The sequence below is a fragment of the Etheostoma cragini genome, chromosome 8, assembly GCF_013103735.1.
Source record: "Etheostoma cragini isolate CJK2018 chromosome 8, CSU_Ecrag_1.0, whole genome shotgun sequence".
In the NCBI taxonomy this organism is placed as follows: domain Eukaryota; kingdom Metazoa; phylum Chordata; class Actinopteri; order Perciformes; family Percidae; genus Etheostoma; species Etheostoma cragini.
In genome coordinates this window covers 18,102,483-18,129,003 of record NC_048414.1, presented here as the reverse complement: position 1 = coordinate 18,129,003, position 26,521 = coordinate 18,102,483, and the positions used below count along the sequence as shown (strand labels likewise).

The following is a 26,521-nucleotide window of genomic DNA, read 5'->3' as shown; positions in this document are numbered from 1 at the left end:
AGAGGGTATTTGTTGCAACAAATGGGATTGTGCACATATTCTCCTGTAATCCATGACTGGAACCGAGTGACAAAGGTCATTGTGTGTTACTGGGCATCAAGGTTTTCATGACAGTGGGGTCTTAGATACAACAAAAGAATAAACTGGAAAAAGACAAAGACAGCAGCTTAACTGAGAGATCAAATATGGAGCAAAAACTCCCTTCACATCAACTATGTTGAACAAAAAAACACAAAATATATACATTGACATTTTTAGCTGTATTGCTGTATGGACCATAACATCATGCATTTTGAAAACACATTGCTCTAGGCCACATGTAGATGTTTGCATTTACTGTGTCTCCATCTCTTTAAAATTATTGCTAGAGTAGCTAAGCAAAAAATGATCTCTCTGCTATCCTGCCTTAGTTTGACATGCCTTATTTTTCTTTAAATAGCTTCACTGATGCAATAATGTTGGTAGGTGGGAGTTTGGTGTGCAGTGTAGTGCAAATTATACTACTACTCAGTTCCCTCCCATGTCATTTCCATAGCTGTGGTCCATAGGATTGCCTTTTTGTGGAACATAAAGCATCATTAACTTGGTCCTCTTGAAGTGGTAACTTGGCAAGTTAGTAAGTGGCAAACTTTATCAAAGAATGCTCGCTATTCAGGGTCTACGTTTATACTAAATGTTGTTTGCCATATTCAGATATTACTGCACCACTTCTTTTCCAGCATAACTGTATATTTTATATATGGTAGCCTTTGTAGGAAGCGGAGGCTGTAAAATGTTCAGCAGCAGAGATAAGAGTCCATTTTGATTACACAGATCTATATCGAAGAATTTCCTCTCAGTACACCTGCTGTAGAAAAAGCCAGTGTTCCACAAAAACACAAAAACCTGTTATGTGAAATGCGAAGATCCAGCACGCTTTCAGTTCTGATGCAACCAGAGGCAAGACCAAAATGCATGCTTAATATAGTGGCCAGTATTAGCTTACATTTATTTGGTCTCTTGCTGCGTTTGAGATATAAACGAGGCATTAACATCTTCTTTTGTGAGACACAGAGGGGGGGCCATACCACATTCATCAAAACACACATCCCACACAACAATGACACAGAGCAGGATTCATATCAGCAAAGTATCCTTTTAAACAGACTGGAACTCAAGCTTATGAAATCCCTATTTTTGTTTGATTTCCAGCTTGCAATTTGAATTTAAAAAAAATTGTGAAGTTATGCAATTTTGAATTTACACAAGTCAAAATACCTAATTAAGATAAATCTAGAAACTTTACTCATGGAACAGTAATCTCTATTAATGGTCATATTTTACTGTCCTTTTAATATATATATATATAAAATAAAAAAGCTTCTTACTGACTTGAGTAATCGGCCTAAAAGAAGTGTTGGAAGTGTCATAAGCTCGCTTAGTCCAGTCAGCAGTCCAAGGTCAGCGAAGGGCCCGTCTCCTCTGGGCTGTAAGCCTTCACTGTTGGAAACAAATTGTTTGATAGGGGCTCCTTTTCCACTCATACAGCCACCACAGACACACACATACACTGATGCGCGCGCACACATGCCAACGAAGGACAGAAATCTCATTAAGATCAACGAGATTGCCAAGATAAAATGTCACTCAAAAATATATCAGCCATGGCGGACTGAATCTCCAGCTCCGTCAAAAATACAGCAAAACCCCCTCAACCCATGAGACGTCAGCCACTTATTGTTTGCATCCATGTCAACATGTATTTTTATTGCACTCACAGCGGGTGGCAATATGCGAATGGTATATGGTTGATAATCCATAACTCTGGCAAGAACGTAATAATACAGGACAGAATAGACCTAAACTGAGATGCCATTATTACTTCAATTTCATTACAGGTATGAGGTAATTGTTCCTCTAGCAGCAGATGAAAGTGAATGAGGCAACTCGATGTAATGTACCTCTCTGAAGAAGCCAGTCAACATTGTGATCAGTGGTACAAGGAGATGACGAAGCTTCTTAAAGTGGTAGATTGAATCTTTCAACGTGGGTTTGTATGAGATATTTATCCATAGCCAGGGTATGACCTTCAGTAGATGGCGGGACAGTACGACAAAAGTTTGGAAAAGCCAGAAGTCCCGACAGAGATGCTAAGCATTGTACTGCACACAGAAAAACATTTTTTGGCCAGGGGAAAAAAGGCCCACCTAAAAATTTGTGTATGCTTTATTTAGAATATTTTCTGATTTACCTTGCGATCAAACAGCCCTTTACAAGGGGAACAAGGCATTATCTATGCTCTCTTCAACGCCACCAGACCAGACAAGCCACTCCAGGGTTCTGCGTGGTAAAATTACTGTTTTTGTAAAATGAGTCTCAGTTTCCCACCAGAAAAGACTTAAGCGGTGAAAATATACTAAATACGTATAGTGTACACTTAGGTAGGCCATATTTAGGTGATCAAAATATGTTTTTTTGTGTGTTCCTGTCCACAGCCGTACAAAGCTTATGTTTCAAAACCCCTGCCTGCTTCTCTAAATTGGGGGTGTGGTGACCGTCACAATGACTTTGGATAAGTACCTCACTTTAAGATATCTAAATTACCCCTTTAACATCACAGGACAAAAGAGACATATACATGTGCACTCACGATGTATACACGTCAGCAATCTGTTTTTGGCAGTTTGTAAAGTGCAGTCTACTGTATGACACAGCGGCTGTGGCTCAGTGGTAGTTGGCACCGGAGTGTAAATGTGTGTGAATGTTTATCTGATGAGCAGGTGGCACCTTGTACGGCAGGTTAGGGAATTCACCAACATATTTGTGTGTGTTGTTTATATTTTGCCAAGTGGGAACGCCAGCAGAGCAGCTGAGGCAATCACAGACTGTGTCCATCGCCATCTACATAACGAACCTGACGTTCCCATGCTAATGCTTAATTTGAATAAAACTTTACCTGGTTTTCATCAATATGTTAAGTGTAACGCCAGAAATTACAACATCCTCGATAAATGCTATGGCAATATGAAGGACGCATACACAGCCAGAGCTCCCCTGAATAACTCTGACCATAATGTTATCCCACTCCTCGCCACATATCGCTCAGTTTTTAAGTCCAGCAAACCGTAAATCCAGTCCCTGAAGGTATCGTCCAGTGACAAAATGGAGGAGCTGTAGGGATGCTTCCTCTGCACAGACTGGGATATCATTTTCAAGGATGCAGACATTGACAGTGCCACTGAATCAATCACTGCCTACATATTTTTCTGTATCGACTCTGTTATACCCGAGAAAACTGTTAAAAAAATGTCTAATAAACCCTATATCACAAAAGGCATTAGGGAATGCATTACCAGGAGGAAAACAGCTCTCAAATCTGGAAATAAAGCAGAATTCCGAGCTGCACAAACAGACCTGTTAGAATCCAACACAAAGTCACTGTGGGACGCTATCAGACACAAGACCAAGAGGAAGCCCCTGTTAGCCCACAAAAAAACTACAAAAGCAAACAAACCAAATCATTTCCATGTATGTTTTAACACTGACAATGTAAGGGAATGTGCTGTAGTGTTAGAGAACGTAATTTGTAATGTGAACTTGGACAGAATCACAACTGAACCACACACTCTTACTAAGATGTTTAAAAAAATACAAACAACCAAAGCAACAGGCCCTGATAACCTGTCTGCTTTTCTTTTAAAAACTTTTGCAGAAGAACTGTCACCAGCCTGGCATAAACTATTTCAGCTCTCTATAGAGACATACCCAGTACCAAAACTGTGGAAAAAATCTATCATTGTTCCAGTACGCAAAAAGGCAAGTCCCCCAGAGAACAAAGATTATCACACGCTGGCTATTACCTCAAATGTATTTGAATCATGGGAAAGGCTTATGATAGAGAAACTCCGTACTGATGTGGATCAAATGTTAGATAGATAAAAATTTGCTTACACAAAAAATCATAGTAGCCCACAAGTGATGCCATATCAACAATAATGCACCTCACTCTGAAGCACCTTGAAAGTCCTGTTGCATATGCCAGATTGCTTTTTGTTGATTTCAGTTCTGCCTTTCACTCAATAAAGCCAGATATTATGCTTAGGAAAAGTAGTTCAGTTGACAGTAAATCACTTTTTAATCAGGTGGTATCACTCTTTCTTGTTAAACAGGCCACAGCAGGTGAAGTTTAACTCTGCCCTGTCTGATCCAGCAGTGTGCAGCACCGGCGCCCCTCAAGGGTGTGTCAGTTCACCTCTTTTGTTTCCATTATACACAAATGACTGCATCATCTCTGAGCCAAACTAACACATAGTAACATTTTCAGATGACACCGTCCTTCCCAGTTACATTTTTTGCATGGATGCGTATGGAAGTAGGATGAGTGGTTGTAAGGCATGTATGGTTGAACAGAAGAATGTAGGATGGCTTTTATCTTACTTTAGTATACAAAATGGTAAGTTGTATAATGCAATTTGCACAGCTCTTTGAGTAGCCCATATGTTTACTGTACATTTATCTTTTAATTGTTTTAACCCTGTGCTTGTTGTTGTGTGTCTTGTGTAACTCTTGCAGGAATGTAACTCAGTGTCCAAAAATTGTCTCATTAAAGAGACTAATAAAGATACTTAGATTTTGACTCCTGTATTATGTAAAAGTGCTTTGAGTAGTCGTTAAGACTAGAAAAGCGCTATATAAATACAGTCCATTTACATTTCTTTCAATCAATCACAATTGTCTTGGGCGCCGCTCAGTGCCAGACGGAGCCATGGCGCCGCTGCAAAATAACCACAGGAAGGAACTGGTGTAAGTTAAAACATAGTAAGACTAGAAAGCGCTGTATAAAAACAGTCAATTTACATTTACACGCCAATAGCACTGTACCGACTGCTAGGCTGGCATATTGTAGATACATTCATCAATGTGGTGGGAACGTCCAAATATTCTACTCAGCATAGAACCGCCATCTGTCACGTTCACAGCTGACTAAGATCAAGTCATTTTGTCTCCAGGGATCTCCTGTGTGTGTGTGTGTGTGTGTGTGTGTGTTTTATGTGAGAGCAGCGAGCATAGCAGAAGATAGCGAACCAACAAAATTCCACAGAGGCTAAATCATCCATGCTTAAAAGAACAAAAAAAAAAAGGTAGACAGTTATTAAACAACAAAAATGACAATCTATGCCAAACACCACTGCATCAGTTTAAAGGTAGCTGGACCGCTAACTGGCATTCAACCTCATGTGACCCTCTGTAGCAGTTTTTAGAATGATTATTTACTTTCTTCACAAGGAACAAATCTAGGTGTTGGTACTTTGTCTATCTCTTCAATGTGTGTGTGTGTGTGTGTGTGTGTGTGTGTGTCTGTCTGTACTGAAGCCATCTGAAGAACCACATGGCAAAAGGTGTCATTCATTGTGATGAATAAAAACAAGACTAGTGGTAAGAACCACAATATAGGGGCAGCTGCCACTTTACACAGATTATTAGAAATGAAGAAAGAAGAAATGTACATTTGTAAAGAACCTTAACCAGAAATACAATCTGTGTGAGTAAGATATGTGATCACTATGCTGATTACCACTGGATTTGTAGAAAGTAAATGTGAGTAATTGCTCACATTAAAATAAACCACGGGCAGATTATGAGACAACCACCGCTCCCAGGCATATAAAAGTGTAGCGCTAACAAAAGTCACAGGAAGAAAATACAAAACCATGTAGTACAAATATCTGTGAACAAAAACCAAAAACAGTCCGATATACTCAGCTACTTTACCCTTTATGTCCCCCCAGGAAGACACTACGTTGTCACTGACAATGACAAAGGAATTTAAACAGCTTCACTTATATTAACAAGACAAAGTACATAATAGTCTGTTAGTTCTGTCTTAGTTCAGCATGTTAGCATGCAAATATTTGCTGATTAGCACTAAACCAAGTACAGCTGATGCTGGATAAGCTGCGAGGCAGCTGGGTTTTGCTACACAGACCCATCTGACAAGCTCAAGCTTATTGGAAAAGGCACTTTCTAAAACATCTGGCAGGTGATTGGATGAACCATCAGCTATAACGTCCGCCACTGTTTTTAAAAGAAAGTCACGGCCATCACACACACACACAGTCGTGTCTGCCTATCTTTGTGGGGACCAGTCATTGACATAATGCATTCCCTAGCCCCTTACCATCAAACCTAAATGCCCTCAAACTCTACTCCTAAAACCAAGTCTTAGTCCTCAAAAAGCCCTTTAACGGTATGGGGACCAGCATTTTGGTCCCCACAAAGCAGTCAGGTCCCCATAAGTATACTGTTTTCACAGTTCTTGGTCCCCACAAATGTAGCTATACCTAGACCACACACACACACACACACACACACACACACACACACACACACACACACACACACACACACACACACACACACACACACACACACACACACACACACACACACACACACACACACACACACACACACACACACACACACACACACACACACACACCACAGTTAAGGTAACGCCACATTTCACTCAAAATCCCAATTGTGAACCTCATGGTGGTGCTAGAGGAAAGGTCCTTCGGATTCATTGTCTGGGAACCATAAAATATTTTTTGCCAGTCTATCCTGTCAATGTTGAGACATTTCACAGGATAAGTGAAGAAATCTAAAAGTTAGGGGATCACCAAAGTCAATAGGGTTCATCCACAGGGGACCATGAATGTGAAAAAAACATCACGGGATCCATCCAATTGTTAATACATTTCAATCTGGACCAGAATGGTGGACAGACCCCCCCCCCAAACCAAAGCCGGACTGAGGTACAGACAATGCTGACGTACAGCCACAATGCTGGAATGGCTAAAAACTAGCCACAGTGCAGCTAATATGTTTGTGTAAATGTACATGTTTGCTGACTAACTACCTACCACAGCTACTGTTCTAATAGCAATCAAAGAAGCTTGCTGTATCAAACATTTGGGGTAATACGGTTTAAATTGTATTTTTTAGCAGTTTGCATGGCTTCTACTTGTATTTTCTGCATTAAATGCATACATATTATGAGATGTGAGATGTTATATCAAATATACAGTTTTTCCCAGCAGCACTAATATATTAGCTAAAACTGACTTTATTTCTTTATTGCTTCATAACAAATGTGAATATAATGGTGTGAAAGCACAGAGGGAGTATACTTTTTAATTAGAATTCAGGATGAGATAAAATGGGTTTTTAGTTTTATTACATCCACTGTTAGATAAGAGATACAACAACAAGCAGGACAAACATGATATATGATTATTACCTGTCAATAATCATTAATGAAATATGCTGGGTTCACTGGAGTTGCTGTTTCAACCAATTACTGTCCAAGTCTTCCAGGAATCAATTCAGATGCCGAAATTACCTTGAGTGCTCAAAACCATAAAAGCATTGATGGAAGCAATTAGAGGGCTCTCTGTTGTGTGTCTAGAACATAAATACTGCACAGTCTTTCCTCATGGGACTAAACAAACCAGTGCATTTCTTGATAAATGAATGCAGAAAAAGCATTTTTTTTTAAAAGCTTCAGGGAAATATGACTCTGACAGCATTCTATTTTTATCAAACGCTATATGTTTTATTTTCATCAGTAAAACATTTTTCAAGCCGTCAGAAAATAAAAAAATGGACTGAAGAAACCCACCAAAAAGCATCTCGCCATAACTTCACGTGGCTACACCCATCTCCAACCTCTTATCAATACAGTCATCCCTCTACAACACGTCCTTACTGATGTGTGAGCTTCTCTCAAACACTTGTCTTTCACATTGTCCCATTCCTATTGATTTCTGTGCAGGGTTTTCATAACTCAGTGTTAAAATGTCCCATGAAACACAAATTCCTTCGCTTAAAAGGTGATATGCAGCCTGTGCTAAGATAGAGGATTGGACGTTTCCATTACTGTTGCTACCATACCACGTGTTTTGACAAGATTGGTGACCGCATGATCACAGCTCACTGGAGTGATGCCATGTAATTTCTCACTGATGGATACATCGCTTTACCTTGCAGAGTCGATTACAGCAGAAAATGCACAGCGGGACGCTGCCTTGTTCTCATGTGTGAACTTTGTCATCTCTGTTTGTCTGACAACCCTAGATCAATACTCAATCAAAGAGTTCTTTTGACTTCAGCTGTTGCTTCTTGCTGCGAAAGCCCAAGCGGTGGACTGCATGCCACTATCTGGAAACAAGACAGGACTGTTGCACAAGATGGGAGAGAAAGGGAGGACAGGGGCAGTCAGAAGAGATTCTCAATTACCGTGGACAGTACAGCTTCACTCAAACACAGCGGGATAAGCTAGAAATTTGGAATACTAACCGTTAGACACTGCCGAGGGCGAGCGGCAGGCTGACAAGTACGCTGTGCCCAGATCAGCTTTAATGAAAGATTGAAAATGCCATACTGCTTAGAAGAAAGCAAGGATGTAGCACTTTGTGAGGATGTTTGTGAGACAATTTCTACTTATGATCAAACACAACAGTATCATTGCTTAAATCTGTCAGGATAATGGATATTTGAAATTATTATACTATACCTATTATAATAGGAATACTTTTGATATTTCTACATTCAAATAAAACACAGAACTTTGAGTCTTCATTTCCTTCTTCCTCACTGTGCTTTTTTGTTCCAGTTGCTAAGCCTTTACTTAGACACATGTCAACAATATGGGAAAATATGAGAAAGACAAGAGGATATCAAATGGAGATATGTGGATTTTTATGACCTAGGCCTAACTGGAGATTATTTTAGTAAAACTGTTTGGAGCCCTTAACCCGGGATCAGTTTCACTTTTGAGGTTGTGGTGAAATGATTATGGAGACTAGCTGTCCCGTCGGAGGATAATCAGTTGAGATTGTGTATGTGTGTGTCTTTGAGAACTGTAAGTCGTTTAAGTTATGTTGTCAGTTCATTTAAACTTGTTGTGTTCGTCTATAGTTCTTACCCATTTAAAGTAAGTTAGCTAGTGATGTTGTTGTTTGTGTTCTTCACCTGTTAGCTAGGTTTTACGTTGCTTGATCTTAATAAGGCAACAAAGAGAAGTTGTCTCCGTCCGTGTTTTAACGGACACACCTGGGGCCAAGTGGGAAACCAGAATCAATTTGAAATCCAGTCCTAATCTAGTCCTCACTAACAAGATTCAAATTATTTCACTGCCGTTATCGTTAGTATTGTTCGCGTCATCAATACCTAATTCAATCTACTTGGATGGGAATATACTGCACGTTGAACTTGACGCACCACTAAGCCGACTCGACGGTGCGGCAAATCGTTGTGGCTTGATGACGGTAACGTTGTATGGACGGCGACATAATTGAAAATGAAGAAAACGGAGATCACAGATTCGTCAGAAAAGCAGCAAGACATTCCCAATCATCCTCGGCCCTATCTGAGAGAGATGTTTGAGATAGTAGGCATCAAGAATGACTCCTGGCCAATGTGCTGCGTAACTCTTCTTAATTGTTTGTTTAGTAATTCATGTTTAATCCTTTATTTCTTTCCAGAAGCCATATTTGAGCACACACACACTTACATGTAGATTCCTTTAAATGTTAAGGGGAAGATTAAAAAGAGAAACTGGATCTGTGAATTCTCACAGAATCACAACTGAAAAAAGGAGGTAACTGTGTACTAAAAAGACTAACTAAACACCCACTCAGAGTAATGAAGCCCCATAGAACCCCCAGCTGTACAATAGAATGCACATTTAAACAGAATAAAGACTGTGGAATTGGTCCCCCATATCGTATGCTGGAACTGTGTCCAGGGGGGATCTCTTCACAGTCAGTACGTACAGGAAGAACAATTACAGAACCAAAAACGGTTTACAGATGTACATGTAAGTATTTTAGACATCAAAGAATGTGAAACTATCCTTTACTTAGAGAGTAAAGTGGTTTAAACTGCAATACTACAACACAAAAAAAACTGTACGTCTCATAATTGACCATTTTCTTTTGGAACGTGTCTTCTTAAAAACCTTTATTTCCATTCAGAAAAGGCTTTTAAAAGTGTATTTTTAAGGAGCTGTTTCCCAATGGAGCAGGGCTACGATAGCAGGGATCGCTCTTGTGAAACAAAGAGGGGAGGTAATCTAAATTGGAGAACCTGAAGTGCAATGGGGGGGGTTCTGATAGGGGCAATGAGGGGGAGAGGAATTTGGGTGATGGGAGAGATTGGTTTGTCTTGTTGGACTCTGAGGGTTTTTGAGTGTATGAGTGAGAGGAGCGGGTCCCTGACGAACCGGAAAGAGGGACAGATAATCAAGCCCGAGTTGATGTGGGACTTTGTGTAGGGGCAAAGGAGAATAGAAACTCTTTAATAGATTAGAAGCACTTCAGTACTGGATCGGCCACCAGGGAAGCCAAGAGTTGAGCCATTGTCACACCTTTGAATTCCCAATCCTCTATGCACCTTCATAAAAATGGCGTTTCACAATGTGATTTTGGATCTCTCTCTGAGAGAGAGAGAGAGAGAGAGAGAGAGAGAGAGAGAGAGAGAGAGAGAGAGAGAGAGAGAGAGAGAGAGAGAGAGAAATGTTGATGCTATTTAGTTTTGGAATGACGCAGGGAACCACATAACAGCTCAAGGGAGCAAAATAATTTTCCACAAACCACAGAAACGTATTCAAATAAAGTCCTATTCACATATATTCAAATCAAATCACTGTTGAAAATGAAGCCCATTTAGAATGCAATTTTTTCCCTCCCAGTGGTGTAATGCATGGCTCCCTATGGTAATTCAAAAGAAGATAGCTCAGTTAAGAAGGCTCAGGAAAATCAATGATGCCTTACTGGTAAAAAGAGAACAGATGCATATAAACGAGGGACTTTCTCACTGGATTGGAGCTTGCATTTCTATCCACTGGTCTTAAGGACTTAGATCAAACTGTATTGATATATTTATGATGCACATGTTGACACTCTCAATCACTCGTCATTCACTCTTTCATTTGAAAATGTCACGGGTGTACCATCTAATATTTTTTAGTTTAGACACTGCATCTCACCGAGTCAAAACATGAGTCACCGAGTAATTAGAGGAAAATAATAAAAGTGGACCAGGTGGGAGTATTGCTTCACTGAACCAAATGGCATCATGTACACATCCATAAAAGCAAGAAGAAAAAAACTAATTTAGTCTAACACAAAAATGCCCCTGAGTTAATTGGGCAGCAGCCTCTGTATACCTTGGACATTCATTTGCCAGGCTTTCTGACAAGCTGATAATGAGGCATTGTGGGACAGCGGGTCACCTGGTAGGGTGTTAGACAGGCTGTTCTCCAGCTAACAAAGGGGGGGGGAGAGAGAGAGAGAGAGAGAGAGAGAGAGAGAGAGAGAGAGAGAGAGAGAGAGAGAGAGAGAGAGAGAGAGAGAGAGAGAGAGAGAGAGAGAGAGAGAGAGAGAGAGCGCAGAGCCATCATGCTACAAATTACCTGCCAGTTTTGGTGTAATCTCTCAGTCGAATCATTATCTATCTCCTGAATCATTCTGTGTCTTGCTTTTTCTGCACCCATGGGCTACTGTTGGCATCCCACCAAGCCTTTGCCTCAACTTCTTCTAATAGCCATCCCCAAACACACCATAGGCAGCATTTCGTTTTTGATGTGGTTTACCTTTTATTTTCACTGGCATGCTGGCAGGGTCCTGCCTGGACTTGGCAGTTGAACTAGCAGCAAAAGAGTTAGCATGCGCTTTGAGTTCGAGGGATGAGGGGAACAACAGAACAGGGGCGAAGGACGGAGAACGGAGCTGTAACTTTATGCAGAGAAGAAGTGCCGAATGGTTTTAGACAAGTGCTTGGTATAAAGCAAGTCAGGACACAATATGTGCTCCATAGGCCCAGTTTTCATGAAAGCACATTGTTTTTTTTGGTGATGGCAGATTTTTGGTAAATGTGACTGCCAGTGTGTGTGCACAAGAGGATGTGTAGTAGGAATCCTCTGAAATGTATATATGTCAAGGATGACTGAGGTCTATTTTTGTGCCTGTGGCCAGTTTGGACCAGATGGCAAATGGTGAAATCCTGTATTTTTTCCCTCAGATGTAACTAATAATGAATCTCATGAGTCTCTGTTTCTTTCAAATGTTCCAGTGAGCCAAACTAGTTTGCCGAAATGGAACAGAGCGATCATTTTTGCTAACAATTGCAGTTGTGCCTTATGGCTAGTCGAAATGTCTGCTGTCAAGAAGGCCTATTGGACAACATTTAGTGTATAATGATAAAAAATAACTTTTGATGTGATGGAAGTGTTATCTATGTTGCACCCCTCTAAGCTGTATTTATCCAGCATATGTGTGTGTGCGTGTGAGAGAGAAAGAGAGCAGCGAGCAGAACAGAACAGCGGACCAGATCCATCCCTCTCTCCCTTCACAGCAGGAACTCAAGCCTTAATTACCTCCGATATAAACACAAATTAGTATGGAACACAAACAGAGACTCGGCTGAGAGGAATATCTTCATTTATACCCCATCATGTCCAATTACACAAGATATATTACCTAGATACTAGGATTAACTTGTCTGCATGGTGTTGGCAGAGGAAAGAAAATCATGTATTACAAAGAAAAAAAATCACACAACAGCAATTTTCGAGCAGCATATCATTTTATCCGTACACTTTAGATCAAACCGTTTCTCTGTGACTCATTGACAATATGCATGATTTTCAATGATGTTACTCATCTGTTGACGTTGCCACAATGACTCCCAAGTGGCTCTAAAAACAAATGTAGGAAAGAAACTCAGTACTCTCTCTCTCAAAACAAAAAAGTTTGGCACAGTGGAATCGGTCTATAAATGTAAAATTACATCACGCCTACACAGCTTTTTTTAAAGTAAACTAGACGGGAGTTTAAAAGGTTTCACTTGCCCATAAATGAAATACTGAAATGCTTCTTATATTATACTACCTTTGATTTTTGCCTATTTCCTGTAGCCATTTACACTGTAAAAAATGATTAGACGGAGCGTTGGGGTCTGAAAAGTGAGACGATTTGGAAGCGCCTCAAACCTGCATTCTATCTACTTTCCAGCAGGGGGCGCCTCCACTGGTTGCATAAAGAAGGGCTTGTGTGGAGGTCTATATGAAAATGACCCTACCTCAGATCTTCAACAGGGGGTCCTCAGAAATACTGCTGAGGGGCAACAACATTATACATTTTTCAAAAAGGGAAATGTCTCATTATGATTCCAATATTGTTAGAAAATATAATCATCTATTGCAAAAAATATATGCAAATAGTATGCAAAAAAACCTGATTATAGGTTTAATGGCCGATGGGTAAGGTATTCTCTAAGGTAGCCTTCCACAGATAACTAAGGATTCACTGAGGCACATGTATGTGTTACATTAAAACATTTATTTTTTTAATTAATGGCAGCAACTATCTTAATAGCTTAGTATTCTATGACCTAAACATGTATGTATGAAGACATTAGGCCACCCACACTTAATATGCAACTTAACTGTATACGATATAAGTAGTAGGGGGTCCCTACTTCATCTCTCTTTCAGTCATTGGGTCCTTAGTTTAAAAACTTTTAAGAACCTTGCCCTGCATCTCACTTGATTTATTACATGGGTAAACTTTTTTTTACAAATAACTCTATGGTCTCAATCTCTAGTGTGATGCATGATGTAGCTTTTGTGAGTTATGTTACCATTTATTTAAAAACAGACAGTCAAGCAGGTTTTGTGGCATGGCTACACGCCGACCTCATGGTCATGAGAGAGGCTTAGCAATGTAATGTGTCCATGGCACTGTCTACATTCAAATACTCATAAACTTTTGGACTCAAACGTTGACCCTCTCTCTGTGTGTTTTTACTTTATCAAAGTTGATTGGAACAATTTGGTTGATGAAAATGTCTTCAGCGTTCCATCGTACCGGGCAAAGGACAGCTAGCTAGATAGCGCGGTTAGCTGGTAACTGGACCGTTTGATCAAAGTTATTCACACTTCGTTGAAGACTTGCATTTCCAACAGACGACTGATATCATTACCAACACAAGTCACCAAAACAATCCAAACTTGGTTTGAAAGAGTTAAGATGCGATCCAAACCAGATAACCCCCGGTGAAATGGGGCAAAAGCAAGTCAGTCAATATCAGGAGTTATAAACAAAAAGTTGGTAGACCTGGCAAAGATGGAGCGAATAGCCAAACAGCAAATATGGGGGAGTAGGATAGTGTGTACACAAGGCTCAAGGGAATGCAGGACATGAAGGAAAAAGAGAATAAAAGGGGTAGAGAGGAATGGAGAAAAAACGAAGAGTGGAGAAGTAAACAGAAAAGAAGGAAAGGGCTTGCCGGGAGACTGAGGCTTCGGCTGCATTTGTTATCAGCTTGCACAGAAATGTCAGCGCACTGTGACATTCTCCCCTACAGCTTCCCTGCTGCCCAACCACCACTGTTTAACACACATAGACACACACATTGTTGAAGAGCACAGACTGACTAAAAATGAACACACACACCAAATACACAACGCATGCCCATACATAAAAGTACATAATACGGTATCTTCATTTATACACAAACATTTTTTTACTGGGCTGTGAAGAGCTTTTTCAGAATTGTTGCTAGAGGTTGAAAGTTTCGTAGCACAAACAAAAGTAAAGTTTAGCCCTGACAAAAACAAAACAAAGGATAAAATGAGTCTCTAAAAACATCTATTTTCACAACGTGTGCAGTTTACAACTTTAACTGTGAACAACACAGTGAGTGAGACAAAGTAAAAAGTTGCACTCATTATTTGTCAATGAATGCTGTTTAAAACTCTAACCAGTTCGCATACCCACAGAAAAAAAAAAAATATCCAATGATACATTTTGTAGTGGTTAAGGGCAAGTCAAAAGTTCAAAGATGAAAATTTCATTTTGGTGACCTCATAGACCTTTGAGATGAGGACATTCACAGACTACATTAGACTGCAAATCTTTCTTCCACGCGGATTTCTAAATGTGACTTTCTTTCTTCCTTTTTTCCCTCAGAGAGCAGTGGCGGAGGAGCGCTTGTTTTTCTTTGCTGTGCACGCCTTACAGGTGGTTCACTCTTTTGGGTCACGCTCTATCTGTCTTTAGAACTCTTAAAAATATGCACTTAATTCCTTTTGTGTTATGAAACAATGTCAAGTTAAGAAACAGTTCAAAATGTCGCTGTACAATTAATTGTCTCGGAAATAATTCCGATTAACAATATAATTGGCACTTTCAGTCAATTCTTTAAAATTGGATTTTAAATAAAATATTTATGTATTACTGTTTTAAACAAACAAAAGTTTTGAATGAATTCCAGGACACATCTTTTGCTTATATCACTATAATGTGACCCAGATAAAGTTATTCCTCTTCTTCTTCTGTTGTGTTGTCTTATTTGTGGATCTTCAGAAGGCTGTGAAGGCCAATCTGGCGACATAAACCACGCCTCTTTATGATCATAAGTTTGTTTTCTAACTATATCCCCCGATGTCATATTTGTTGCTATGAACGTGTACAGCCTCAAATGCCAACAACTAACAATTTGAATAATATAAAAAAATATGGTCTGACCAATAATCACTTACATAATTACATCTCATATATCTAACCAAAATCAACAATTACCAGTCAGACGCCTTGAGACTTGAACTAATGTAATTAATTACGGTTAAACAAAGAATCCACGATTATGTAAAAATAATTGACGATTAGACAATAACGCAATAATTGTAACAGGCCTAGTGAATAGGCAACTTTACGAGACTCCTTAATACCACTCCCATTTTCTCTTTTCTGAAAAGGCCAGTGAGAAATGTTGCTACATGTTGTTGTACAAGTACTAATTAAAGCTTTAGTGCGGAACTTTTTGATATTAATGAACATCCATTACATTCAAGCCATTTCCAAATGAGTTGCTACAAAGCTAATTAAGACTATCAGCTCCACACATTTCTCTCTGTTTTCCCGAGGGGGGTGGCCCATGGAAGGCTTGTATCATGTGGACGCACCAACAGTTTTGTTGTCATTACTTAGAATTCCTTATGGGGGAAACGGGAGCAATGCACCATGGCTTTAAAAGGTTATTGATGTCACCCCTGACCACCACAATCAATGGAGATGTGTCTGACTACTTTCTATGCATAGGAGGGACTGACATGTTGTTAAATATGATTTGAAGGATTCAAAATTTACATTTGACTGATCACATCATTGAGGCTGACCATACTGGCTATTTAGACTATTGCATGCGAGAAACACGGTCTTCACAGCTGCATCCTTCATCTTCTCTCTGAGCTCCATCCGTTTTGGCATCCAGGGCAACTAAAGTACCACAAAGCTGTCAGATCACACCATACTGAAAATAAAATCCAACTTCAGTTCCTTTCTTTTTCACTCACTTTGGTTTATTCAACCAGACTATAATCCACTCAAATAGCATTTTACAGGAAGCTCAGGGGTTATGGAAAGCATTTACTGAGTATCTTTGAGATAATAAAAAATAAAGAACAGTATCAAATGACTGCAAAGCAAACCAAATTCAATTCCATTACGTCAAGCGAGACGGTCTCTGGCGGATCTAACCCACTAATGTGAAATGAGTCTTTTAAAATATGTAGAGGTGCTGAGCTTGCAGAAGTCAGAGTTAACTCGTCTACTAGATAGAGTCAGGGCTAAAAACTACCATGATGATATAAGTGTTTTGTGAGGTCTGGCCCTCACTGGGGCCAAACCAGTAAGAGATTTTCCGGCTCATTTTCTGTAAGCACGTAAGGTTGCATGTGCAGTATGAGTTTGCAGGCAAGCCAAAAATAGACAATTACAGTAGAAGTTCTAACAAACTGTTTAGAAATCAGTGTGTATCAGGAGAACATTGTGGAATCAGGAATCCACACTAACAAAACCAGAGATGGAAGCATGGAATAAATCACTTTTCCATGAAAACTGGAGTCCATCAAGTAATCCCTGTTAGTGCAGGACCAAAACGTCAAAATGCACTTTTAATCTGACTACATTATTGTACCATGGTTCAACTGTTGAAGTGTATTAGCCTATTATTTTGGTCTGCATGCTGTTGCTTACCTAATGCATACCACCAAACAAACAATGTCTCTTTTAGTCATTCATAATGCAAGTTCAGCATGAAGTTGACAACCACTCACATTGTCTCTATGGGAAGCTGTCTGTGTGTGAGAGTGTATGTCTATGTGTCTTTCCTTTGGCTGATCCTCTTATCTGTGAAGCTCAGTGGGTGATTACGGCTTTTGTCTGATGGCTTTCTGTGCTAATGATGTTAGAACAAACATAGTGAGAACCACGACGGAATCGGCGGTGCAAAGCTTTTGATTTTACACTCTCTTTTAACTGTGCTTTCTACTTCTATCCATGTGACTGGGATCTACGTTCAACAAACGTATTGCTCCAAACAGTCTGTGTACTCCAACATGTTTGCCCTTAAGACACTTGACAGGTAATCCTCAGGGGCTGAATAAGGGAAACAGTTCAAGGTGAACAGCAGGAGCACACAGGATGAAGTAACGGGTTTTTGCTTATTTCGTCATGAGCGCCGTGTGGTGCAACTATGACAGTTGGAAACATTGTGGGACTCAGAAGAATACATTTCAGTAGATGTTGGCATATCAAATCACCTCTTCCTCTCTTCCCAAAGCAATGCAGTCTGTCTCAAAATCTCCAGAGGAGGTCTACCACAGTGTACCAAAAAGCATCACCGGTTGAAAACCCAGTTCTAATGTGTTTGTACATGAAAAAATGATACCTCACACCCATTGGCCAGTGGAGGAAATCATTCAGCAATTAGAGCCAAACAGAACCTGGCAGTGAACAGCAACAGATGTGATCATCTAAACCATTCTCACTCAAGCGTTATGTCATGATGTGCAACCTTTGTCTGGTGGATGACAGTCATTCACACCACAGCTGTACATAGAAAGAATACATAATCTTAACTTTCTTCCTTCATTTTCCTGCATTAAAAGACTGAAAGACACACGCATGGACACACACATCAGTTATAGCATAAGGTGAGCAAAGTAGAACATTCCTGTAATAGAAATGCTGGACGTTCAGACAGCATGTATTTATATTTCAGCACAGCAAGGGCACAATTGTCACCATGATAGCGGCAGCGATAGCAGTGACAACCGCTCAGAGAGCCAAAACCGTAGCTACTGCGACAGTGACAAAAGAATCTAATAGAACATTAAAATGTACAGTCAAAGCCAGCGGTGAAGTCTTCTCAAAGGCTCTGCCAGCAAAATGATTCATTTTGAAACACGAGACCATGAGATGGGAGGAAAGGTAGTGCAGAGTCTCCAACTATAGTCCATAAAATAGCTCTAAATATCGTTCATCAGAATCAGAGAAAGCTGTACAGAGAAACTCTCTACAAAAGGAGTGGGCGGCTGTGGCTAAGGTGGTAGAGCGGTTCGATCCCTGGCCCTGCAGTCCAATCTCGAGGTGTCCTTGGACCCCGAATTGCTCCTGATGCTGTGCCATTGGTGTGCGAATGTTTATCTGATGAACATTGGCACCTTGTATGGCAGCCCTGGCCACCAGTGTGTAAAGGGAGAATGGTTAGAATGGGTCTGACCGAGGTTTCTGCCTTAAAGGAAGTTTTTCCTCGCCACTGTCGCACTGTTGCTTGCTCTGGAGGAGACTACCAGAACTGTTGGGTCCTTCTAAATTCTGGAGTGTGGTCTATCTGTAAAGTGTCTTGAGATAACTCTTGTTATGAATTGATACTATAAATAAAATTGAATTGAAATTGAATTGAAAAAGCGCTTTGAGCAGGCGTTAAGACTATAGCAACCTCATTTAAATACAGACCATTTGCTTTCCCACTTCTCTAAATGTGACATAACAGTCACATAAAATCTAATTTAGCTAGTTTCAAAAATCCACCTTGTCAGGCTCTAACCTAATGCTTTGGTTTCTGAACTACCAGCGAACCGATGAAGAGCTATGGCAGCTATGGCTGTGGTTTAGGTGTGTGTGACGGCCACAACTGTTTGTTCAAACCAAGAATGGCGGACGTGATAGAGAGATGGTTCATCCAATCACCTGCCGGGTATTCTTTCTTTTAAGTGCCTTTTCCCTTTCCCAATCTTTAAAGGCCATATTAGTATTAAGGTCACACTGCCACTTGTTGAACTTATACCTACTGGATTCAGTTTAAAGAACCCTGTCTGCCTCATTGTGATATCTTCAGGCTCAAGTTTATCTGAACTCACACTGCAAGATACATAACTGTAGAACAGGCTCAAACAAGCTCCTCAACTGATAAACAACATCAGATACTTGTAATTTATTCCACCAAGTGTTAGTGGCACACTATTTCAAGGCGTTGAGTAAAGGAGGAGAGAGGGGAAAAGAAAAGAGGGTGTAATAGGTGTGATACAAGGGTATTTACAGCTATGGCACTTTGAGCATAGCATCTTGGAATTATTCGGATGTCATGAGATATTGTGTGAAAAATGAGACAATCTCAGTTAAACAAATATTGCTCTCAGCCCCCTCACGGCAGTGCTCCTACAAAGGATATATTGCTGTCTATCACACTGCTACAGTGTATGTTTTGATACCACTGGGGAAATGCCAAAGTCAGACACGTTCAAGTTGCTTTGACTCACACAGACCTAATATTGCTGTACCTATTGAAAAGAAATAGTTCTGAAAAATGTTTCTCATCACAAATTTGACCACCTGTGATGTTTTACTATAAATAAAGCTTAGTTTGTCTTAAAATTATTTCATTATCAAGGCACGTGCATTTGACTCCATCGCCATGACAACACATACAAAGCACATTTAAGCTCCGAAGATCAGAGACATCTCAAGTGTAACAATCATAGTGTGTGCAATATTGCTTTCCAACTAAATCCAATAAAAGCCCAGTTCTCTCCAGAGTCCTTCATTATAACAGTGTCCCCTACCTGTAGGAGATCCCTCGAGCACCTCTCCTGTGTAGCGCGTCTCTTTGAAGATGGGCCGGTTGTCATTTTGGTCGATGACAGTGATCACGAGCAGGGCCGGTCCCTCGACAAGGTTTCCAGCAAAGTCTGTGGTTGAAACCTCCAGCTGTGAGGATGAAAAGATAAAGACATTTATTTTTCTGCAATAAAGTTTGTGTTCTGAGTGTAACTCGTATCTTTAGAAAAGTGTACTTGACTGGTTTATAAGGTTCTTCTGCAGCCTGCTACAAAAGTACCCCACCAGCCTTCTAATGAAAATACAGCCACACTCAGAAAACAGATTTGATTTCCCTTACAAATATCACTGCAGTTTACTCAATCTCCCTCTATAAATAACACTGATGCATAATACTGTAGCTGCATTTTCAACATTTGTCTTTAGACAAATAACATGTCCCTGTATTGAAATAATAATTAAATAATTTGTTCCTTAATAGCTATCAAGCATTTTGTGCCCGGTAGCTGAGTGATTACTACATGGGAACAAATGTCCTGAGCAGCCAGAACGGGGTTCGATTCAGGGCTGGCCAGACTGTTGGCTGCATGTTATGCCTCTCAGGGCGTTTTCACACCTGTAGTTTGTTTGGTCCGAATCAGTTGTTAAACTTGGAGTGATTTGCCCACGGTTGGTTTGGTTTCACACATGGAAAAATCCAAGCGTACCAAATTATGTCATTAGACATCAGGCAAAAACATCCAGCCCTCTTATTGGTTGGCTATGTCTGGGGGCGGTAAACAGAAGGTAAATACAGGAAGAAGGTCCTGTGTTCTGGTCAAGTGGTAAAACCAGCTCATTTCAATGATTAGACATCGTTTCTCAAGAAACGTTACTATATCTGCTCTGGTCACCGAGACTTGTGATGCTGCCGGCGTCTGTCTTCGATTTTAGAAGCAGCTTGTTTGACTACGGGGGTATGAGTGACAGGAGGGGAGCTTGACCGTAGTGTGTCTTTGATAGAAACACTGAGCTGCTAGTTTGCTGCTCTGCTGCATCGCAGACTGCTGAACTCACCTGACTACAGGACGCAGCTCAGACTGGCCGAGTTTGTATAGTTGGTGCGGTTCGAGTATAATCACAATCACAATCACGATCTCACCACAAACGAACCACTACAGAGTTTGATTGAAAACTTGCACCATAAGACGCCCTAACAAGCGTACCGAGACCTGCTTGAAGAGGTGGTCTTGGTACGCTTGTTGGGCGTCTTATGATGCGCACCAGAGTTCGATTGCCGCGTTTTCACTTGCCCAAACAAACGCACCAGCAGGGTAAACAAACTCTAGTTCGATTCAACTGACATAAAGGTTGGAGTGAAAACGCCCTATGTCCCGCCTTCCTCCACTGTCACTATCGATAAAAAGCATAACATTCCAAAAACATTATCTTTAAAAAACACAATATGGGTAGTTTTAATACTGGCCATGCAATCACTCAAACATCCACACAACATTACTAAAACAATAATGAATGTGTTTGTGAGTATCTGGTGGGAACGCTTCACTACATTTGGCTTGTTTATATTCTCTGATAATTTCATATGTCCCCTGAAACTTGAATAAATTGTGTCCTTGCATTTGTATGATTCTTCGGATTACTTTCCAACAATGAAAAAAACAGAGATCAAACTTTTTAGCCTTTCAGTAGTTACTCATCTCCTCCTCTCCTTCTCCTCATTCACCTTGTCTGCTCCTCCACCATCCTCCATCAGCCAACATCTCATAATTATGCATTTAGCTTCTCCCTACTCTACTACGGCAGTTGTGCTAGTCAGAATAGTAAAAGTATAACGCTTTCCTGACTAATACAAGGAGCATTGGAGACACATTTGCTCATAAATAGGAGCAGAAATACAAATTGACAGAACAATGTAGCCTTATTAAAAGTAGCCTACCACTGTCAAATTAATTGGGACGGCTTAGTGTGATTACAATAAAAAATGACGGTTGAGATGAATGGTTGGCTTTATCTTGTTTATTAAGAAAGGTTTTCATTTGTTTACTTTAATTATACAAATGAATATGGTATTGATTTTGAAGTGCTACATCTGGCACATTTGGGTACAGTAAATTAATTGGGGGTTCTAGAGTGGAATAAATGAACATACCCACAGTGTGCATACAGAACTGCACTTCAGAATGCAAGTGGACGCACAATGGCCTGCATGTTGCCTGTACTGATTATCACAAGATTAGGATCACTTTTGATATGATTGAAGCATGTATGCTACTATTAATCCCATCTGCGGATGAGGCTGTGCACTTTATGAAGTCAGCGATCTGTATCCTATAAAGATACCATACGTAATGACATTACCTCCATTCCAATCTTAATCTGTGGCTAAAGAGATCACTTCACTTCCTTTATTAGCACGGGAGCAGGGCTGGAGAGATTCATCAGAGAAAGAGGGAGTAAGCTAGAGAGGTTTCCTCCTTTATCTGAAGCATCACATTACCCTGCCTTCCATCTTCCTATCAGTAATGCATGACATCACGCAACCTCTCTATCACACGGGGTCATCCTCTGCTTCTATCTAGCTCCTCTGTCTCCCTTTGTCCTCCTATCTGTCCATCACCATGGAACCTGGAGCATATAGCATAATGGCAGTAATGGCACACATGCAGCTGAACTAAGTGTTTTAGGTGTTTAGGGGCCTAATGGTTTCATACATCATCTTATCCTGCGCTCCTTTTCTCTGCCTTGAGAATATAGCATGGGAGGCTATACATGAGAGGGACCATTTGCCCCTCCATCTCCGTCCTGCAGAACTGCTGACTCTCAACTAATGGGGTTCTCAACGCAACATGTACTTCCATCCTATCCGCACACACACACACAGGCATACTAAATTATAAGGCTGAAACAAGCGTGCAGGGATCTGCATGGCAAAAGAACTACAGTCCTGTGCCAACAAGCATATTGCATGTACACTAAAATTTGATATACCGGGATATACTGTAAATACGGGTTTTTTTTTTTTAAATCCAGAGACGCATTACAAAACATGAACAGATTTCCCTAACATTGGTTATTTAGTTGTGAGATCTCATTAATATGATAATAATTAGTTTTATTGTCACAACAGATAAAAGGAAAAAACCAAACATATTAAAGTTATGATAATTAAATGTATAAAAATACAATCTTAACCTATGAAACTTAAAGTCCTTTGAACAAAAACGCATTAACAAAAAAAAAAAGTATTGCCAACAGGGACGTTGTAGAGCGTCCTCTGGTGGAGAAACGCTCATAACATGGTTGACAGTCCATTTTTTTGTCATAATAAATGATTTTTTGTCATAATAAATGATTCTGATGAATGAATGTTAAAAAAACATTCATTCATAAAAAAATTATGCTGATACCAACAGATCGGGAAAGGCCTAGTATCGGCCAATAATATCGCCCGCTGGTTTATCAGGTCAGGCTCAAATGTACACATGACTTCAGTTACTCACACAGACGCAAACACACAATAGCACATGCATGCATTCTAGCTTTTCTTCTCGGCACGTCTGAGCTGTAATGAGAACATTGGCTGCAAGGTGCCTAGCATCACTTCATTTGAATGGGCGATCACACCAACAACACAGCAATAACCTGTTTGGCAGACAGAGGGAATGCATAATCACACACACACACAAGTCATCTCACAGCAAAAGGAAAACACTGTGATCTTTCAAACAAAGCCAGCCATGAACAGCTTTTCATTTGCATGACTTTCCTTGAGCACCCTTGTTCATGACATGCAAATATCTTAGCTGCGTGCCAAGACCATACTGCATTCACAGCACATGTTCTAACCGGGGGGTTGGGTATGCAGTGCAATCGCAAAGAAAAAAACCCAATGTGAAATAATTTAGAATGCTCAAAGATATTAGTATGCAGAGTACAGGGAACTAGGTAGTGTAGTGTGGATTGAAGCTATGTTATGCACAGGGGAAAGTTTAAAGTTACTTACAGCTACTAAATTGCACATGGTTGATAGACAGCTTCAGGAAGTTCTCAGAAATAATACAAATATTAAAAAAGAAAATGCTCCAGTGTTGCATATTCATTTCAATAAGTGATATCCTCAATGTTCCTTAACACAGAATCATGGGAGTCTTGCTGGTTATGTAACAGTGCGTTAGGTTTGAGTCATGATGACCACCGGTTAGTTCAACATTATTTTGAAATCATTTTTTGCCATCAGTTTGGTACGGTAAATGGCTCTAAATTCCACACTACCCACAAGCCTCGGCACCCATTGCTCTGGACACAATGCCTTTCCAAGGGTGCGAATCAGAGCTGCATCAAAGGAAAAACCCTTCACGCTGTTGGGAACAAAACTTTGCATCACTGTCAAAATCACATAAAACTGACGGAGAATCTGAAAGTGAAATAACTGACGCTGCAGATTGGAAGATTGGCTTTCTAAAAAGTGCCATTTTTAGCTACCACCCATCACTTGTACAACATGTAACAATATGTGGTTGGTTGTTTCTTGCCTGAATGCACCTTGGGAATCGTAATTATCTTCTCTATCCAGGTTATGTTTTGACTTTTCACCAAAGAACCAGATATTTTCTAACACAGTTGCCAAAGGATAAGTCAACCAGGAGGGTGCATGGAGCCGTTTCAATTTTAAGTCATATGTCATTGTCTTTGTGGGAAATAAAAGTGACATTTACAGACGGAAGCCCGAAAATAACTCCTCCTACTTAACACTGTTTGCACTAGTGTGACAGTTTGATTGACATCTGTGAATATATTAAATCCCCTGTTATATCAAAATAATAGGGTACCAACAAACCCTTATGGCATAGCATGCTGTGTGTGGTGCCAAATTGGGACAGAGCTCTGTATTCCCTCTATCTCCGTTTCCTTCTTGCATTACTCTTTATTGACTAATCCTATATTTAAAATATATATGCTTTTAAGATTTGACTTACAGTAGCTCAGTTTTTTGATTCAACTCAGCTGAAAGCACAGAGAAGCAATTTTGCCTGAAGTATATGTAAATGGTAAAAAAACGGCATCAACTTCTCTCAAAGACATAATCTTTCACAAAGAACATTTTTCTTACCCTGCAGGCTTCATGTGAAAGACTGAGTCTGATTAAACCGTTGTCCTTGCAACAATGGGAATATTCATCAAATAGAATTTGGTAAAACGCAGCGTTCAGTGAGAGAAAAAAGTATTTGATCCCCTGCTGATTTTGTAAATTTGCCCACTGACAAAGAAAGAAGAAATGATCAGTCTTTAATTTTAATCGTAGATTTATTTGAACATTGAGAGACAGAATAACAACAAGAAAATCCAGAAAAACGCACGTCAAAAATGTTCTAAATTGATTTGGATTTTAATAAGGGAAATATGTATTTGACCCATCTGCAAAACATGACTTAGTACTTGGTGGCAAAACCCTAGTTGGCAATTACAGAGGTCCGACGTTTCTTGTAGTTTGCAAAAATCTCAGGAGGGATTTTGTCCCACTCCTCTTTGCAGATCTTCTCCAAGTGATTAAGGCTGACGTTTGGCAACTCGAACGTTCAGCTCCCTCCACAGATTTGGGCTTCTTCCTGAGCCACTCCTTTGTTTCCTTGGCTGTGTGTTTTGGGTCATTGTCATGCTGGAATACCCATCCACGACCCATTTTCAATGCCCTGGCTGAGGGAAGGAGGTCCTCACCCAAGATTTGATGGTACATGGCCTCCGTCCATCGTCCCTTTGATGCGATGATGTCCCCTTAGCAGAAAAAAAAACCCAAAGCATAATTTTTCCACTTCCATGTTTGACGGTGGGGATGGTGTTCTTGAGTCATAGGCAGCATTCTACTCCTCCGAACACGGCGAGTTGAGTGGATAACAAAGAGCTCTATTTTGGTCTCATCTGACCACAACACTGTTACCCAGTTGTCCTATTCATTCAGATGTTCATTGGCAAACTTCAGACGGGCATGTACAAGTGCTTTCTTGAGCAGGGGGACCTTGCAGGCACTGCAGGATTTCAGTCCTTTACGGCGTAGTGTGTTACCAATTGTTTTCTTGATCCCAGCTGCCTTGAGATCATTGATAAGATCCTCCCGTGTAGTTCTGGCCTGATTCCTCACCGTTCTCATGATCAATGCAACTCCACGAGGTGAGATCTTGTATGGAGCCCCAGGCCGACGGAGATTGACAGTCTTTTTTTGTTTCTTCTATTTGCGAATAATTGCACCAACTGTTGTCAGCCCATTCTAGACTTCTATAGGTCTACATTCTTGTCCCTGACATCCTTGGAGAGCTCTTTGGTCTTGGCTATGGTGTAGAGTTTAGAATATGATTGATTGATTGCGTCTGTGGACAGGTGTCTTTTATACAGGTAACAAGCTGAGATTAGGAGCACTCCCTTTTAGAGAGGTAACAGTTTGTTACCTGTAAAAAAGCAAACCGGGAGCAAGAAATCTTTCTGATTGAGAGGGGGTCAAAAATATATATACAGTGGGTACGGAAAGTATTCAGACCCCTTTAAATTTTTCACTCTTTGTTTCATTGCAGCCATTTTCC

At 40.2% G+C, this 26,521-nt stretch overlaps 1 protein-coding gene across 4 annotated transcripts in view; it reads right to left on the bottom strand.

Moving 5' to 3' along the window:
- Positions 1 to 26,521, bottom strand: part of cdh13 (cadherin 13, H-cadherin (heart)) — a 358,407-nt gene that overhangs the window by 146,639 nt on the left and 185,247 nt on the right. For all 4 annotated transcript variants that reach the window (XM_034879249.1, XM_034879248.1, XM_034879250.1 and 1 more), the window contains one exon: positions 19,955 to 20,099. In XM_034879249.1, coding sequence (XP_034735140.1) covers positions 19,955 to 20,099 — 145 coding nt within the window. The remainder of the gene's footprint in view (positions 1 to 19,954; positions 20,100 to 26,521) is intronic.